Genomic DNA, 19,153 nt, shown 5'->3' with positions numbered 1-19,153 from the left:
CGTGATTCGCAAGAAAATAAAACATGAAAAAATCATTGTTTTGCATTTTTTAAATTTTTCATTCATTCTTTTAATATAGTATAGTACGGTATGTACTACATGGACTTGGTACGAATGCCAATCAACAAAACACACACACAAAGCTTTTAAACGAATTTTCAACCCACGGCTATACCCCGCGGCCTTTATCAATGAATAGTTATGGCAAAGAGGATGGAAATTCGTTGTACAAAGCAGAGTCCTCTTGCACTCTAACTTCCTCAGCTCGGACGAACAGCTACGTACACGCAGGCTACAGCTGCATGGCCGGGATGTGCAGGATAACAATTTTAAATTTTTGAAATCAAATAAATAAAAATCTGAATTAACAAAATCAACGTCGATCTCTGCTGTATGGTAACCTTGCTGCAATATACACAGTGCGTCATGAAAGAGTGGCCTTTGATTTCCCACTTTCAAGACCAGATGTCGACATCTTTTAGTTTAGATGTCGACATCAATACCTGACAAGTCGGTGTCTCACCCGAGCATAAACACGATTAATCGCCGAGTTACCGACTTTCTACATAATTATCTTGGAATCATTATGTGGGCATGTACATGTGGTAAGTCGACATATTCTTCTGTTTATGTCGACATCTTCCGATATGATGTCGACTTAATGCCTTAATTATGGCGACATCATTAAGTCGTATGTCGGCAACTCGATGGCAGAAATATGCCACCATACTTAAGTTCTGAATAACCATATTTTTATTCTTTCTTTTTTTTCTTTCTTTTCTTTTCTTTTCTTTCTTTCTTTCTTTCATCATATCGTTTACATGAAGTCCGCTTAACTTGGCTATTACATTAGGTTTTTTCTATATGTATATATATTTTTTCCCTGATATGTATTAGGCAAAAAATGTTGAAAATCCTAGTAATATAAGCAGGTTTAGCGGACTAGGTTACATGACTTTATCAGAGAAAAAACTTGGAAGTGTAATAAAAGGTTGAACTAACCGATAAGAAAACGAAAGGTAATCACTAGATAAGTTTTAGTGACGTGGTGGCTGCCCCAAGGGAAATAACTCTGTCGAGCTTAACAGTAAAGTTTGTTTTCGCGCCTTTTGTCAAATATTACTTTTTATTTATGCGGGAACACGTGTGCCAGATTTTCACATATAATATGCACATCAAAATCAGGCGGTCATGTGATTCAAACTCATCATAACGTCCTACAAAATAAACGGAAAATAAACGGTAACACCCACAAGCACCCGAAAATGAATTTACCGATTTCTCATATAGCACTCTATTTAACCACGTTTATACTTTATTTTGTGCTAAACTTTGGACATAATATGTCCACACGTAATTATACTTAATTGTAGCCAGTTGTCAATTTGCCAGGTCCTTGCAGTCGCACCGATGTGTGATTGACTAATGTTTTAGGCAAATATAATTCCTAATCATACGGTTCCAAACTAGCGACTGTCATTATCCCATGTAAAAAATTCTGTATGATCAAAGACCAACAATTAGCAGAAAGCATCATCTCGGGTATGAATCTATTGTTAAAAAAAAACCAAGCAAATCTAGAATAATTTTGCTAAGAAAAGTGAATTTTCAACGTTCTGTTCTTTGTGGCAAAGGTTTTGTAAACTTTGACATTTTAAAGACAAAGCATTAGAGACGTTGAGTAATTGATTGCTTGTTTTCAATATGTTAGTTTGTATCTACTGGGAAAAATCTCCATAATAGGACCATATCTTTATAATGAAAAAGATGTGTTTTGTCCCTATATATATATGTACTATTATGAAACATTCTATTATTAGATATATACAATGTTGAACTCTCTAATATGTACATGTACAATGTTGAAATCTTAAGTATATGTACAATGTTAAAATATATTCTTTTACTTGTGACATGTACAATATTGAAATCTCGATTAATGTTAAAATCTCTAGCATACCAACAATGTTGAAATACATTCTATAATATTGATATCTTTTTGAAAATAAGAATGTAAAAACAATGTTGAGATTCCGAATAATTGGAAACCTATATGTTGAAATCTCTGATGTGCACATCGAAATGTATTCTTTTTATTGAGTATGTGCAATGTTGACTTATTTTAATATCCTGAATATAGTATTTGTAAACTATTTTGACAGTATGTGTAATATACTTTGTTATACATTTAATTGGACCTATTATAATTCCGTAACTCGTGATCCCTGACGATTGAACCCAATGTTGTTTTTCACGCCTTCATACTCTAAAGAAAAAAAAAGTATTATAAGTTTATCGGGCATTATAATATAGGGCTACCCGTATGACAGGTTTTTCTCAGGTATACACACATCGGCCCGACGCGAGGTGGCGTTGTTTGTTGACAGACGGCCGTCACACTACCACACAAGAACATGCATGGATGATTAACGTGAAAAGCTGTGTCTCTCGTGGATTTTAGTTTCATACTGGGATAACGTGAATGATTTTCTCAACACCTGGATTTCTTCTCGGGATTTACATAATTATTGTGTTTACTTATGTGTTTTAAGGCCGTATAAACGATGGCTTCTTCTCAAAAAGGTAAGAATGGCTTGTATTTCCCGCAAAATTTCGATCGGAAAAAATCGTCTGCAATTCTGGTAGTTAAAGCTGTCCTGTTGGATGTAATTGACTACCGTACGTGTGTGTTGTATCGTTATTATCATAAAGTAAACACGTTTGAAACATTTTAATACGTTATGGCCAATCCTATTTTACAACATGAAGATCGAATCTTTGCCGTGTCCATGTAGCGATTTTTTGAAGCATTAAGTGACAGCCTTAATTAGATTTTTATTTCCGAGTACAGCATCATGTACGTGGTACTTGTTGGTATTTAGTAGGATAAAATAGGCCAATGCTAGCGTGTGTTAAGTTTAATGCCATTAAAAATAGAATTTGAAAGGATTAAATATAATGATTGAAGCACTAAATTGACAGAAACATATTAAGATATTATATATAAGCTTATGTATTTATAATTATTTTTTGGAAATACACTATTGTTTGCTTTTAATCATGAAAATATACGCCATAAAGCTAGATTCTGATATTTGGATTTTGAAATTAAAGCCAAAAAAATGTTCCAGCTTCCAATATGTCGATCATTGAATGCTTATATTTTTTCAATATTCTCCATGTTTATAAGGAAATTAGAATTTTGACCAACATGTCCTTATTAAATGCAAGTTTTTGAAGATGAAAATTTCTCTCATGTTGAAGAATATGTCTAGAAACTTAGGTTTAGAAACAAGCATATAGTGACCAAAGATTTTAAAGCAAATTCTTTCCATTATTCTAATACATGTACAAGAGACTGCTGTGGTCACTGTAGATCAAATTAGCATTGATTTAGATTGTCAATTTTCACATTAGAGTTTTGTTGAGTATAATCTTAAAACATATCTGATCTTTTTTTATTCCATTTCAATACAATATGTCATACTTTTGCCTGGAGAACTACACATACCTTCATAACTGATATTGATTCATTTTATCAAATGCATGGCTGGATACATAAAAATAGACCTGTATCGCTTTAGGGGCTGTCTCAAAAGGCATTTCATAATATTCTGGTCATTATTTAAAGCTCTATTTCTGTAACTTGTTTCCTATGTTAAGACATAATCATAACATCATTTAATGCCAACTCCTGTAACTAATGTCCCAGGAAATCTTCAGAAGAGATATACTTCATATCTTTTTGCATTTTGTACCAGTGCTTTAACATGTACACATACCTGGTAAAACACCTGTAAGGTGTATATTTGTGTTCAGATACACATTTTTGCTTGTTCTGTTTTTACATGATAAATGTCTTGTTAGAACCAGTGACAAAGTGTAGATGAATTAATTTCTCATTTAAGCATGCAATCCTAAAAAAAACTTTCTCCTTTAAAAATTCTGTTATGTAATACCAACGGACTAAAAAGAAACATGAAAATACAAGTTTTGTGATTAAAGAAAATTCACGCGTGGAAATTTAAATGTTTGTTAGAATTTAATAAGTTAAAGCTTGTTGGTAATTTAATACCTTGTATTACCGCAAGTAATACCTTGAGTTATAGTTGGCCTACATAAAATTGCATTAAAAATGTATTAACCCTCAATATTCTTTAAACTAGCCCTTCCCAATTCTTCCTACACATCCATAAACAAGCTGCCCAGATGCCCAGAATAGGAATGGCTAGTTGTCTCTATAATTGTAAATGTTTGATGTAGCTATTTATTTGTATATATATCTTCATCCAGATTATTCAGTTGTGTCAATGACCTGATGTAATAGCTGTGTGGTTCTATGACACTATATGTTTATGGTTAATATTGAAGACCCTGCATTATGCATCTACATTTCCATGGATCATTATGGCAGTGACCCTTCAGCCATTGGTTCCTACTTCTTCTGAAATTGTCCCTTATGCTGACAAATTTTCATCCATTTCTTTGTTGATGGTCCCTACAGAATTTTCAAAATCTTTAAAAATGACCTGTGCATTTTTCAAGCCAATCACTGGCATGATTTCCTTGATATCATAATTTAAAGTGAACATGTTGAAGTGGCATTTTTGATCCATCAGTATAGGATATAACTATACGTGGTGCAGTCAAACCTGTCTATAAAGACCACCTAAGGGATATATAGAAACTGATATTTGTACCGAAGTGGTCTTTATACACAGGTCAAATTGTGTTATAAATGACCATTTGGAACCTATAGAAACTGGTCTTATTATAATATCAAGTTGGTGGTCTTTATACAGAGGTGGTTGTTATGACAGAATATACTGCAGAAGTTGTATGACTGACACCTTACAATTATAACATAAGACTTATACACCCTGGAAACCACAGTGTCTAAATTCCATTATGCCCCATTTATACCCTGGGGAGAATCAGCTTTAATATCTAAATATATCAACCAATCATAATACTTCACACAGGTGCTGTTTGGAATTGATGAAGGAATCCCCATGACATCAGGTCTTGACTTTGTGATTTTTAATTTTCATTGAAAGTATCCGAGTGGATAAAGTGTTTGTTGTAAAATTCCATGATCAGGGGGTCTGATGCACGTAGTCACTATCTTTTTGGGTCAATTTTTTTTATCAAAATCAGGTCGAAAACGTTACAGCCAAAAAACCTTTATATGTAACATGTACATAAAATGTGGTATATCATTCTAACAGGATAGTTTCATCTCTTATAAGGTTTCAATGCTGCAGTAAATTAAGTACTTTGATTACCTTTCTTTCAAAGCGCTAAGAAAGCTGTATTCTGATTGGTCTGAATTTACTGCAAGAATTTCTTTGGAAAACGATGCAGATTGTATCATGTAACCCATGGTATCAGACCGCCACCTGGTGTAGGTCGATTAAAGGATGGTAGGTTAGAGTTTTGTTCTATTTGTACAGTAATAAGAATTTGCTGGAAATTTCATTTCATTTCCTGGTATTAAAGATGTGTCATTTCTTTGATAGTCATGCAGTGTCTATGGGTTTAAATATTTTGAATGTTTTACAAATAAAACAGGCCTGAAAGACAGCTAGAACAATCCCAAGGTTTTAAACTGGTTCTCACACGTCCTGCCCCTGCGCAACCAAGATATATGCCTCTCTCCCCGCCTCTTCACCCGCCAAGATATCTGCCTCTCTCCCCACCTCTTCATCCCAAGATATCCCTGCTCCCTACTCTTCATCCGCCAAGATATCTGCCTGCCTCCCTACCTCTTTATCCACCAAGATATCTGCCTCCCTCCCCTCCTCTCTACCTGCAAAGATATCTGCCTCCCTCCCCACCTCTTCATCCGCCAAGATATCTGCCTCCCTCCATGCCTCTCCACCTGCCAAGATATCTGCCTCCCTCCCTGCCTCTTCATCCACCAAGATATCTGCCTCCCTCCATGCCTCCCCACCCGCCAAGATATCTGCCTGTCTCCCCCGCCTCTTCATCCGCCAAGATATCTGCCTCCCTCCCCGCCTCTTCACCCGCCAAGATATCTGCCTCTCTCCCCGCCTCTTCACCCACCAAGATATCTGCTTCCCTCCATGCCTCTTCATCTGCCAAGATATCTGCATCTCTCCCCACATGCCACCTCCACGCCAAGTGGTGAAAATGTCAGTTTCCTTAACCACTGGGCTACTACAATTCTTTCTGAAAGGAAACATACTGGTATAGTGAATGGTAAATGTATTATCCAAGTGTATCATGAAATTTGAACTCTCCACTGATGGAGATACATAAGGTAGGAAGAGGGACCTGCCTTAAGTGAATACATTACCTTTGTATTGAGGAATTTTTCTCGTTTTGTTAAAGACATTCCTTGAGATATAAAAAAGAATACCTACAGCTGTTGAATTTGCATGGAAATGCTTGATTTATTTTTCCCTGTGACAAAACAACGATAGAAACATTGTCAATTAAAGAGATCTGCGTCTTTGAAGATTTGGAACATACTCTGGTTGGCAAGAAACATGTTACAAGATATGTTCTTGTAGTCACCTACAGTGACCTTCTGTACTCCTAGTATGGTTAGCTTGATATGAAAATGTGGTATTTCTTAATTTGCAACTAAAATGCCACCTGAGTACCAAAACACACAAATTTATGTTTCATTTTTCAAACCTTACTGACAACCTCTGTATTAAGACCACCTGTGTAATAGGATCACCATGGCTATAGATACCATTTTTCCTTTGTCCCTGGTCTTCGTAGACAAATTAGACTGTCATTTCAAATATTTCTGAGTAATTTTCATTGATTGTAGTCTTTTGACTTTTTCCTGTTAGTCAGGCGTATGTAAGGTGATTAAGAGATCCAATTCTGATGAGATTTGAAACAATTGTCTTTAATTCAATAAGAAAAACAAAGTCATATTCAGGGCCTATTCTGTTGTGTATTTTGGGCCCCCAACTATTGCCTATTTTTTTCCCAATTGGTGATTTAATTTCCCGATTAATAATTAAGATTTATAGTAAATGTGTAGATATCAAATGATAAAACATGACAAAAGAATCAAATGCAGATATATACCAAATTGAAATATTTCCTTTGAGGATTTAATTGCATAAACAGCATATTATAAGACTCCTAATTTGTTATTTATGACATAAAATTCCTTATTTCAAAAGACCCCAGGCCCCATTTTTCAAACTACAGAATTTGAATAGGTCAGTTTTCTGGCCCTATTAGACATCAAACCTGTTTTCTTTTATTTCTCTTAAACGACAGATGATGAATTTTGAGAAATAAAATCAAATCTATCTATAAAAGACACCGAAGAGACATAGCAAAAATGTCCTTCATCAGACAGGTGTCCTTTATACAGAGGGCAAAAGACACCGAAGAGACATAGCAAAAATGTCCTTCATAGACAGGTGTCCTTTATACAGAGGGCAATTATGAGGTTGATGAGTCTGTTCTATATAGACAGGTGTCCTTTATACAGAGGGCAATTATGAGGTTGATGAGTCTGTTCTATATAGACAGGTGTCCTTTATACAGAGGGCAATTATGAGGTTGATGAGTCTGTTCTATATATACAGGTGTCCTTTATACAGAGGGCAATTATGAGGTTGATGAGTCTGTTCTATATAGACAGGTGTCCTTTATACAGAGGGCAATTATGAGGTTGATGAGTCTGTTCTATATAGACAGGTGTCCTTTATACAGAGGGCAATTATGAGGTTGATGAGTCTGTTCTATATAGACAGGTGGCTTTTATACAGAGGTGTGTCCGTTAAAGCAGGTTTAGCTGTATAGTAAATATCACCAATAAATCTAAGCATTCTTAATCAAGGAAAGTATAAAGTTGACCATCTATACCACGGGTATGTCCAAACTGACCATTGCGGCTATCCTGGACACCTGTGACTCCTTGTCTGCCCGGTAACCATACCTAATGTTACACACAGGTAAGATGTTGACAGGTAGATAGTTGTTGCCACCTTTTAGATGTCTATCCCCGGGGCGGTGTTGTAAATTTATAAGATGACAGATAACTACCTGGTCAGTTCAGCCGCACGGAATTAAATTTGATGGAATAAAAACATACATATCTACATCATATTAGATTATTTCCGCTGGAATAAATGTAGTCTTTTATAAAATAATTAAAAGGAGTTGTTTTTCTCCATAGGTTATAGCGTTCGGTAAACTTATGATCTATGGACTAAATAAATTGAAGTGTAAAATTATTTTTGCTGAAGTACTCTCTGACCAGAAGTACTCTATATCTTGGGTGTTAATAGTTTGATGGTTTAGTGTCAATACAGAGACAAGGTCTGACCTCAGGTCAAGTGGAAAACTGGAAGTCAATATTTGGGCTAGTGTACATTGGTATTTAGGGTTATGTTGACTTATGTTAGCATGCATCTAGAAGTTAGATCTTGATGATATCTCATATTACATATGTAGTAATACTAAATGACAAAGCATTCATGGGTTGGATTGGGATGGGTAGGTTGTGGATTTAAGGTTAGGATATTATAGGGGCTAGGGGTAGGTGGCCATGCATTGGTAAACTGAAAGAGGGGAGAGGCAGGGGGGATTGGATGGATACTGACTGAATTATTTTATGACAATAAGAAAAGAGGAAAGATGCAAAGAAACAATTGACAGAATGAAGATTAAATCAAGATATTAATGAGAGTGTAGGTATGTGTCAGAGAATTAGATTCAAAACTGTCATTGATAGAGGGTAGGAGAGGAATTGAGGGTAGGGTGTATGAAGGTGTGAAGGATTATAGTAGGATTCATATAAGGGACGGGGGATCAGGGTAGGGGGTGGGAGGGAAGGATGAGCATGGTGTCAGGGTAGGGTTATAAGGATGATCAGGGTAGGGGGTGGGAGGGAAGGATGAGCATGGGGTCAGGGTAGGGTTATAAGGATGATCAGGGTAGGGGGTGGGAGGGAAGGATGAGCATGGGCATGGGTCATGGGTAGGAGCATGGGGTAGGGTTATAAGGATGATCAGGGTAGGGGTGTATGGAGAGAGGGGTGTTGTCAGGGTAGGGTTATAAGGGTGGGGATTAGGGTAGAGGTGTATAGGGGGAGAGATGTTGTCGGGGTAGGGTTATAAGGGTGGGGGATCAGGATAGGGGGTGTATGGGAGGAGAGGTGTGTTGTCGGAGGGTTATAAGGTTGGGGGATCAGGATAGGAGTGGGTTATATAATTATAAGGTTGGGGGGTCAGGGTAGAGGTGTATAGGGGGGAGGGATGTTGTCGGGGTAAGGTTATAAGGGGTGGGGGATCAGGATAGGGGGTGTATGGGGGGAGAGGTGTTGTCAGGGTAGGGTTTTAAGGTTGGGGGATCAGGATAGGGGTGTATGGGGGTGTTGTCAGGGTAGGGTTATAAGGGTGGGGGGTCAGGGTAGGGGTATATGGTAGGTGTTGTCATGGTAGGGATGTGTGAGTTGGGGGAGGATTAGGATCAGGGATGTACACAATTTTAACAGCAGAACTGAAAATTCACACTTTTATAAATTACTACAGACATCATTAGGAGTTTGATAGTAGGATTTAATAAAGTGTAAAAGTTCAGAAAGTGAATGAATTAATTACCACTTTCTTCCTTTTCAGGACATCATAAATTATCAATAGAATAATAAACTTAATGTCCAAGCGGAGTGTCTTCTAAACTAGGGGGAGATAATTAATTTGTATGATCACCTAATGGTGGGAAGAAGGAGGGGGCAGGAGTGGGAGGTTAGGGTGGGGAGAAGGAGGGGGCAGGAGTGAGAGGGGGGCAAAGGAGGTCAAACTGAGGTCAAGGCCTATAATTTACTGCATGTCCTTGAATGGGTTGTGTCCAGTAAGGTGAAAGACATGATGGAGGAACTGTGTCCAGACTGCAAGATGTTGATCCAAGGGCTGCTATCTAAATGCACTATAGATGATTGTAGTTTAGTGAGAAAGTGTTTATAATAGATTTGAATATATTTTCATGCACACAATCAATTTGTACACAGCTGTAAGGCTGGTAACATGTGGTGATCCTCCTCTAGCCTTTAGTGTGGCCTACTGTTACATTAACAGTTAACTGGGGAAGACTGCATGCAGACCATGCAGATCAGTCTCAAAACTAGACAAAAGCTATCAGGGCACCAAATGATGTAGCACTGTACTTAGTTTATCCTGATAGTAAGTTCACCCACCATGACCTCTACTCCATAGTAACACTTACTAGTATATTACAATGTGGCTTGACCTATAGTTGTACTTGGGTCGGAGTTGTAAGCTAAAGGCAATGGCTGCATGGGGTCCCATGTCTGATTCCTGGTTAGCAGGGATGTGTATCTTAATTCCCTTTCGTTCTATGATTGTCTCTCTGTGTTTTAGGGAGAGAATTGTACTGAATACCATTGGTGAGCGAAGTACATACCTTTAAATGTGAATGCATACACAATGTGTGCCTTATGTTTTAAGCCTGACCATGGTCCATTGTCACTTCAAATATGTCTCTAACTATATTTATCTACAAATTTTTTATGATATTTTCATTGAATTTTTTTCTGCGTTTCATGATGATTTATATATGCCTCCCTTGACATGAGTTTTAGTTTTGAACATCTGTAAAAGATCTATATCTTCATTCTTTACCGTATCTATATGGAAAATGATAATATAAAAAGAGGTTATACAACGAGTGATCGTTGGATATGGAATTTATTCCACACAAGTGATTTGTTTTTTTAAAGTTACAAATTAAGACACAAGTCTTAGCTGTGGTAGAATCTCAAATACAAAATGGTCAGAAGACTATCTTGATGTGTCCCTCTCTCTTCATCTTTGATTTATAGTATTTTTAAAGTACACAAGTTTTATTTTTACTGGAAACTTTTTATCCCTATAAAAATAATAATAATAAAAAAAGATGGAAAAGTAATTCCTTCTTTAACCAGTTCAATACCTGGTAAGGCCTCAAGGGTCCTTAGTGCCTATATAAATTGTCACACTATTTGAGAGACATGTTATAATTTTTGATGAATAAATGGATTCACTTACGGGTATCTGTTAAGAGAATTTTAATGGAACTAGACAGAAAGCTATAGAAATGTTTTATATCATTTTTATCACAGTTATATAGCACAAGTCCTTATCCATTACAACCTTTTCCATAGAAACTTTCATTTTTTCATTTCAATAGTGACACTGCAATATTTGTCGGGGAAAGTGCTCCATTTATGAAACTTTGATTACAAGGGTTAAGAGAGCAATAATGTTTTCATGTGAAACATATTTCACTTTTATATCATTATCTGGCTAAAGGTAATGGACTTTTGTGAAGTCAGGCAGGTACATTTTGATCATTTTCGCATTTTAACATTAATAAATAATATACAAAATATATATATATTGTACTGCAAAAGAACATTTACTGAAAAAAACAACCCTTCATCATCATGTTTACGTTATATCTCATTTTGGCTTATAATGGTTGAATACTCTTCTATTTGAGTAAGTCAAATCATTATTCTCTTCAGTTGACCAATTTGTGGCCATTAATTTCATGCTCTGTCGTGAAATTTCGTTTCAGAGGTTTGATGTCTCACTGTTGTAGACATTTTTAGTTTGAAAACCTTTGCCCCAATTCTTTATGCAGCATTTAGGATTTTGAGAATTGAAGAATTCTGAACAAGTTTATTATATACATGGTACAGTCCTGCTATCAGTTGTCATTGGCTGTACACTTTGGTGTTAATTTCAAATCAATTCTATAAGTGATTGATCACAGTGTATATCAATTGTATACAATGGGACATACATGTTGTTGATAGAACAGATCAAACAAAGTCTACTCCTCCTAAACTACTGTTAGGGATTTCAATGAAACTTGGTGGCAATAATTCATTTATAGTTTAGATGTGCATAAACTATATCAAAACAAGATACATCCATCTTTTTCAGAGTTATGCCCACTTGTTACAAAATTGGGTGGGAAGGGTTTGTGGCTAGGGTATTAAAAAGTTGGCCTCCTCAGATGACAGTTCTAATTTATTTATAATATTTTGTTCAAGACGCAATTTATTCCCTAACTCTTGCCAAATATATTTCATATCTCTAATCTTATGCCATCTCCTTTACTTTAATTGTATGTGATTGCCAATAATCTGAGTTTCATATTGCCATCCGTTCTGTCCTAAAGTACGCTTTCTCTTCTTTTGGTTTCTCTAGCTGTCATTATAAAAACATTCCATCTCCCAGATCAACAGTCTGTACATAATTTAAGTTTCTGTATAAATAAAAAAATTAACAACATTTCAATCTATGAGGTTTACATCAGTATTAACCAAAATAGGTTTTCACAGTGAGGTAATCAAGACAAATTATATCTGACCTGTGCTCCTGATGGAAGTTAAGTGTATTGATCTGTCGATGTTTCACACTCAATCATAATATCGGATATCTCCGTGATCACAACACAGAAAACTGTTCCAGTTAATTCTGCAGGATAATACCATTGTCCCGACAGAAATGACGACCAGGCATTTCACAAGTAGTGTAAATAATCCGAGTAGGCTATAATTTACCATTTATATTTTTAAGTGGGTTGTCAAATAAATATTGTATTTGTAAGGAATTTCTACAGCTTCAATGGATCTTTTAAATTTATTGTTGTGTGTTTGCAATAGGAGTTATCCATAGAGAGATAGATAGCTATCAAAACTCACGGGTAGTTTATTTTTCGGATATTTGATTTTGAAAAATATCTTTATTGGAAATGAGAGAAAGAATTCTAGTCTCTTTCCAATCTTCATTTTCTGTGTCAACCAGTTTTCCGTGGTGGCTTCAAATTATAACTACTGCTATCATTGTGTGATCCTAAAAATGCAATAGGCTTAAAAAGTTATCATATGGGGCATTCTTAAACTCATAGCTAAATTGTTAGATGGCTATTTTACTATCTATAATTTTGTAATCCTGAAAATTAGGACAAGCAAATATCATTACATTCTTGATTCCAAAATTTCTTAATTTCCTTGCATGCAATCTTTCACAAAATGAACAATGACAGTTACCTGGTGCAATCAGCTAGTAGTTATGGAATAGAGCTACAGAGCAATATTCTGAAGCAACTTTTGGTCCTTAGATACATTACCAACATCTTAGCTACCTTTCTACAAGAAAGTGATTAGAACTGATAGCCATATCTTACAAAGCTACTTTGCTTTGGTCAGTTGCAAAGTAATAATATACAGTAAAACCTGCCTTATAGCAATCACCTCTGTTTGAATACCACCTGCTGACTGCTTTTCTAGAGTCCCAAATGACCAATATAATTCAACCTGTGTATAAAGACCATCTGAATACAAAGACTGTTCCCCTCTGTCTCTTGGATGGTCTTTATAGACTGTTTACTTAAATCTTAAAGATGCTCCACCGCCGACAGATCATAAATGGTTTTCATCATTTGAACAATAATTGGTGTTTAATTGTGTATATATATGTCTAATTAACACAAAAAAGAACATAAAATAATATATTTTGTCTTTGGCACATGCGTAATCCATACTTCATTCCATATAGGATATAGTGCCATGGAATTTTTCCGGGATGCAATTAATTATTTTTCATATTTTTAACTTGAAGTAAAAGTAGCAGCTCAAACTCTTCAATGGTGGTAATGGTGTAAAGTAAGTAACTTTTGTAACTGAAGAAAAATACTAAATCGCTGCTCCTGTTTTTGATAGTGAAAACTTACCATTTATCGGTGGTGGAGCATCTTTAAGCAAATACTGATAACACGTTTATTAAGGGTTAATTCCCAAAAATCCATGTTGCTACCATTCTGCAACATAAATATCTTGCTTGATTCTTCAGAAGTGTGACTTCGGAGTATCAGAAAGTGCATCAGGGTCCACTTTCACTTTTCTCAACTTGAAATTCCCTGTAGGAAAGCACTACAGATGGAAAAAAATCTGAAGTTAAGGAGCCTTCCTTGAAATCTGTAATACTTTCCAATAGAGAATTTTCAGTTAACGGATTCCTTCAAGTGAGATTAAGGAATTTTCATGAAACTGGGCCCAGAAAGCTAATTTAGAGTTTTTTAGCAGCTGCAATTTCAAAAGGCAAATTTTGTTAACATTTCATTTGATTGCTTTATTTATAGTTCTTGACCAGTTTAATATTTTGTCCTTTCTGTTTCAGCAGAGGAAGAGTGGCCTATTATTTCGCGTTTCGAGAGGATTTATTATGAAATTCTGTTCTACAGTCAGGGCCCTCTGGATGGCTATCTCCTTGGTAAGTTCTTTTAGCTTATCTTCACTTTGAACGCACATGATCTTATTTGAACTTCATTTTGAATGTAATTTGAATATAAACCAGAAAATTCTGAAATGAGAGACTTATGCCATAATGAAATGATGCAATAAGAAAATTTTTTTTTATAGAGATTATCATACAGAATGGAGGTCTATTCCCTTGAGCAGTCAATTCTCATTTCTCTCACCATTCTTCCCTCGTTAAAATTTCATTTGGAGGAGAGGGGAAAAGGGGTACTTTGTGAAGAATTAGCTAGTTTCTGAACCCAGTGGAACTTTCAGTAAGGCGGGGGCTAAAGCATCGGCTGTTAATGTGTTTCATACGAAATATTTATAGCTGTTGTGGTTTGCCCATATATGATATAGTGGTGGGAAAATTGCATAAATAAATGAATAAACAGGTCATTGAATGTTTATAGCAGAAGTAAACAGGTGAATATTTGCATTTAGAATATAAATGAATGTTTTGCCTGTAATTACCTGTATGTGTAGTAGGTATATATGTGTGAATGATGGAATGCAGAAGTGATTGATTGCCATCAATCATGTGTCGCCATGTAACCTTACGAGACCTACAGGTACAGCATACCTGAACAGATCAGCACTAATTGATTATATCAAAACTCGTTAGGCAACCTCGTTAGGACACCTGCCTATCAGAATGGGACCTACTAAAGGTATCTTTAGATGTTGACATTATAACATATATGTTGTGTATCCCTCATCAAAGTTATCTTCTGTATCCATGCAACCATACCCTGTACTAGACACCTTCGTAAGTTTTTATGCTTTATTGAAGCGGACCATGACAGGTCAAGGTTAATCAGTCTACTGACCTGTTCAATCAGCTGTGTAGTTCAGTTTGTTTGTGTAGTTCAAAAAGTCAAGGTCATATCCAGATCAAGATCATAGTGGTGGTTCAATTGCCATTTCTTTAGTGATGAAGTAAGGACATATCCAGATCAAGATCATTAGTGGTGGTTCAATTGCCATTTCTTTAGTGATGAAGTAAAGGAGAACTATTATTGGATGGTTTGTACACCTAGCTCATTTGATGTAGATGTTGATGGGGCCACAGATGGCACTGCCTAAGAAATTTGCGAATAAGTTGAGGCATCCTAACACATTACTGCCTAAGACCTTCACCTTTGAGTTGCGAGTTTGAACCTCGCATGAGACAGTTGCTAGGTGCTGATGTAGGGTCAGGTACTCTAGGACAGCTAGCTCTCCATCTCCCAAAACCTAGAACATCCTAGAATGACTGGCTGTTAAAAGGACTTAAAATGAAATAACTCTTAACCATTGATGTGAAAATTAATTGAGTTAGATCATACTGATATAAAATGAAAAATCCTTTTTTTTTGCTGGCCTTAATAGTTCAGTAAGTAAGATTTTAAACTGTTCACAAAGGGCGATAACTTATAATACATATATGATCTTAAGTAAGCCCATGCATCCCCTACCTACTACTTTAATGATAATGAAATATAACAGGAGACAAGAAAATGTAGCAGCCAGACCGGGGCTCGAACCTGGGATATCGTGACCTCTGATCACTATAGCTGGATACTTCATTGATTGAGTTTAACCTGCCTGGTTGTCGATGTTCGACCCAGTCCAGAAATATGACACATTCAGTCTACAGGTGTTCCGCAACTGTACTAGGATTGCTACCATGACAACACTAAGGAAATCTAATTGATTTGACAATTATCTCTGAAAAACAGATGCATTCACCTTGAAAATTACAAGGAAAAAAATCAATATTTAAGTCCACTATTTTGGTTGCAAAATACCTAAACAGAGGGACAGATCTTGACTGTTTCAGACTTTTAAATGAAGGATGTCATCGCTGCCTTTTTTCATTCATGCTTAAAGATGCTCCACTGCTGACAAATGGTATTTTTTCACTATATAATCAAAAACAGGAGCAGACGATTTAGAATTTTGCTTCAATTACAAAAGTTACTCACTTTACACCATTACCACCATTGAAAAGATTAAGCTTCTAATTTTACTTCAAGATAAAAATATGAAAAATAATTAATTGCATCTGCAAAAAATTCCTTGGCACTATATTCTATATGGAATGAAGTACTTGTGCATGCACCAAAGGCAAAACAAATCATTTTATCATATTTTTTGTGTTAATTAGACATGTATATACACGACTAAACACCAATTATTGTTCAAATGATGATCATTTATGCTTAGTGGGCAGTGGAACATCTTTAAAGCTTTCCTATTTTTCATAACTATTTTGAAATGCTTTACTAAATGATGATATTAAGTATAAACATTAAGATACAACAAAGTGTCTTTGTAAATGTCTTAACCAGGAAATGAAACCACATAATCAAAGTAGATTGCTGATATTAATCAAAAACGTTAATTTCCAGGGTTTGAATTAAGTTGCTGTGTATTATATAATGATGCAAGTATGTCTATTTATGCAGTAGGTCTCCAGGGGGAAATGTCTTATAACAATCGAGTGCCATCTGATAATACGCGGCTGTAAATATCTGAGGGCAGACATTAGCTACAGGTAAAACACCCACAAAGGATTTACAATCTGTGTGACCAATATGATGTTCACTGCTCCAGATTAGGAGATTAAAACAGTCAGGAAATTATCTAGAGAATTTGGAATGGTTTAGGTAAATACGTGGTGAAGATCACAATCTAATCACCTAAATGACAGGGCATTTTTAAAAAGGATCTGAATATCATCTTCCATGTTTGATTACGATTGAATGCCTATTAATAATTGGGATTTGTGGAGTGTATGTGTGTCGGGGAGGGGGGGGGATATAGTATGCTGTGTAGCAGGAATGGACCGAGTGGATCAATGGTGACCAGGTAGCTCAGTCGGTAGAGCACTCGGCTAGTGTTCTGAGGGGCCATGGGTTCGAATCCCAGTCTGGCCACTACATTTTCTCCTCTGCTGTTACAGAATTTGCGCCCAACTAATTAATTTACGGTGGTGGTGTTTGGAAGGGTCTTGTATGACTTTGAGGGTGAAGACTTTGAGAAAGGAGTGAGGAGTGTAGCGGAATTGGACTGGGTCGATCATTGGTGACCAGGTAGCTCAGTCGGTAGAGCACTCGGCTAGTGTTTGGAGGGTCCCAGGTTCAAATTCCAGTCTGGCCACTACATTTTCTCCTCCTGTTACGTATCTGTAACAATACAGGTGAGGAGAAAAATGCAGAGGCCGGACTAGGACTCGAACCAGAAACCTCTGTACTCTAGCCGGATGGCTTCAACTAGTAAATGAGCTACCTGGTCACTGATGATCGACCCAGTCCTTTCCCATAACATATGTAAAAAGCTAAATACCTGCATTATAAAATAAAGTATATTTAAATGGAGTGTATAATCCAGAAATAGTGTTAATTATGCAGACCTTATAAAAATTTATCTATCATTTAAAGAAATTGTAATTTAAGCTGTCAGATTTTGTCTTGTGGAGGAATGCCTGAGTTCCAAAAGAATAAATCATAGACCCATGGTCAGTGCCCCAGGGTCTTAAATTGTGACCCACGGGCTGCTTACATTGAATGTTTGACACTCAGTTACTAATTACAAATGAGGAACACTTGAATTCAAGTTTAAGCAAAGTTATAGTCCTAAGTATACATACTAAAGTGCAGGTGTTATTTTCTTTTTCGAAAGCCAGATGCACAAAGCCCTTGGGACATGGAAACATGCAGTTGCATTCAAAGGACAATGAACTCTGCAATGCTAAATTAATCTCTTAAATGTTCACATGCAATGTTTGCATGTAAATAATGTTATTTTTAACAATATGTAAAGAGTTTTCATTTTTCGAAGTATGATAGATTAATTATAGATCATATAGAGTAAAGATATTGTAGCTATATGTTTAGAGGTTGATTACATGATGGAAGCTCAGGTCCTCTGAGAGGACGGAGACGAGACGACCGAGACAAGACTGCCTGACAAGAACACTTGATAACCTGTAGTTGTACACCCTCTGGGCACCATAGATGAACCAACACGACACCAGGAAGTGCTGTTTCTTCTGACACCAGATTTCAAATTTAGTAAAATGCACTTCGCTATTTGGTTTATGTGACCAGAGAGATAAAAACATTATGATGACTAGAAGTATTAAGCATAGCTATTTAAAATCCAGAGAGCTCAGATCTGGTTGTCATTCCATTTTGTTTGAAAATGTTGTTTGAATAAGGCATATTTTCAGGCATTCAGAACTTGTTTGAATTCAATATGAAACATTATGAGCTTTATGTTGTAATTTGTGAATCTCTATATAACAGTTAGATTACTGCTGTGATGAAACAGCATTTAAAAACCACAAATAATGTATTGCATTGTTGATTAGAAGGAAATCACTCCTTCCTATTCTAAGCCTTATACTTAAAATGATTTAAATGCTTTGCCAAGACAGTTGTCATTTCATTATGGCTTCAAACATAATGATAAACTTTGTTTTTGTGTGTGTGCAGTGACACCTCTGTTTTGGGGAAGTGCTTGCATGGCACATTTTAGGCATAAAGACAGATAAATAGGTCTTAGGCAGGGTTCCAACCTTTAGGTGGTCCTCTTTGTTACAGGTCAATAGGAGAATTTCAACACCTATAAATATAGTTATTAGCATATTAACTCAAGCTTGAGTCATTAGTCATCAAAGAGGTGAATTACAAATTAGAATTACTAATTTTGGAAAATACATTAAACATTATGCTCTTTTTGTTTTAAACTTAAAATGATATGAAATGGAAATCATGATGTCATAATGTGTATTAAAACATTTCTAATGAAATAGCTTCTCGACTTTTAATTGCGATAAATTTAAAAAAAATTACTTTT

General features: G+C 35.9%; 1 protein-coding gene across 2 annotated transcripts in view; it reads left to right on the top strand.

The window, feature by feature from the left end:
* The first annotated feature begins 2,389 nt into the window (after positions 1–2,389).
* LOC138324864 (titin homolog) overlaps positions 2,390–19,153 on the top strand; it is a 137,966-nt gene continuing 121,202 nt past the window's right edge. The window contains exons 1-2 of one of the 2 annotated variants that reach the window (XM_069270073.1): positions 2,390–2,583; positions 14,193–14,282. In XM_069270073.1, the coding sequence (XP_069126174.1) occupies positions 2,565–2,583; positions 14,193–14,282 (109 nt within the window). In that variant the 5' untranslated portion in view covers positions 2,390–2,564. Of the gene's footprint in view, positions 2,584–14,189; positions 14,283–19,153 lie in introns of both variants that reach the window. The other variant, XM_069270072.1, reaches the window with a different exon arrangement.

This window comes from Argopecten irradians, chromosome 6 (genome assembly GCF_041381155.1).
Source record: "Argopecten irradians isolate NY chromosome 6, Ai_NY, whole genome shotgun sequence".
In the NCBI taxonomy this organism is placed as follows: Eukaryota; Metazoa; Mollusca; class Bivalvia; order Pectinida; family Pectinidae; genus Argopecten; species Argopecten irradians.
The sequence above is the reverse complement of the archived record's forward strand: the minus strand, read 5'-3'. Positions and strand labels throughout refer to the sequence as shown.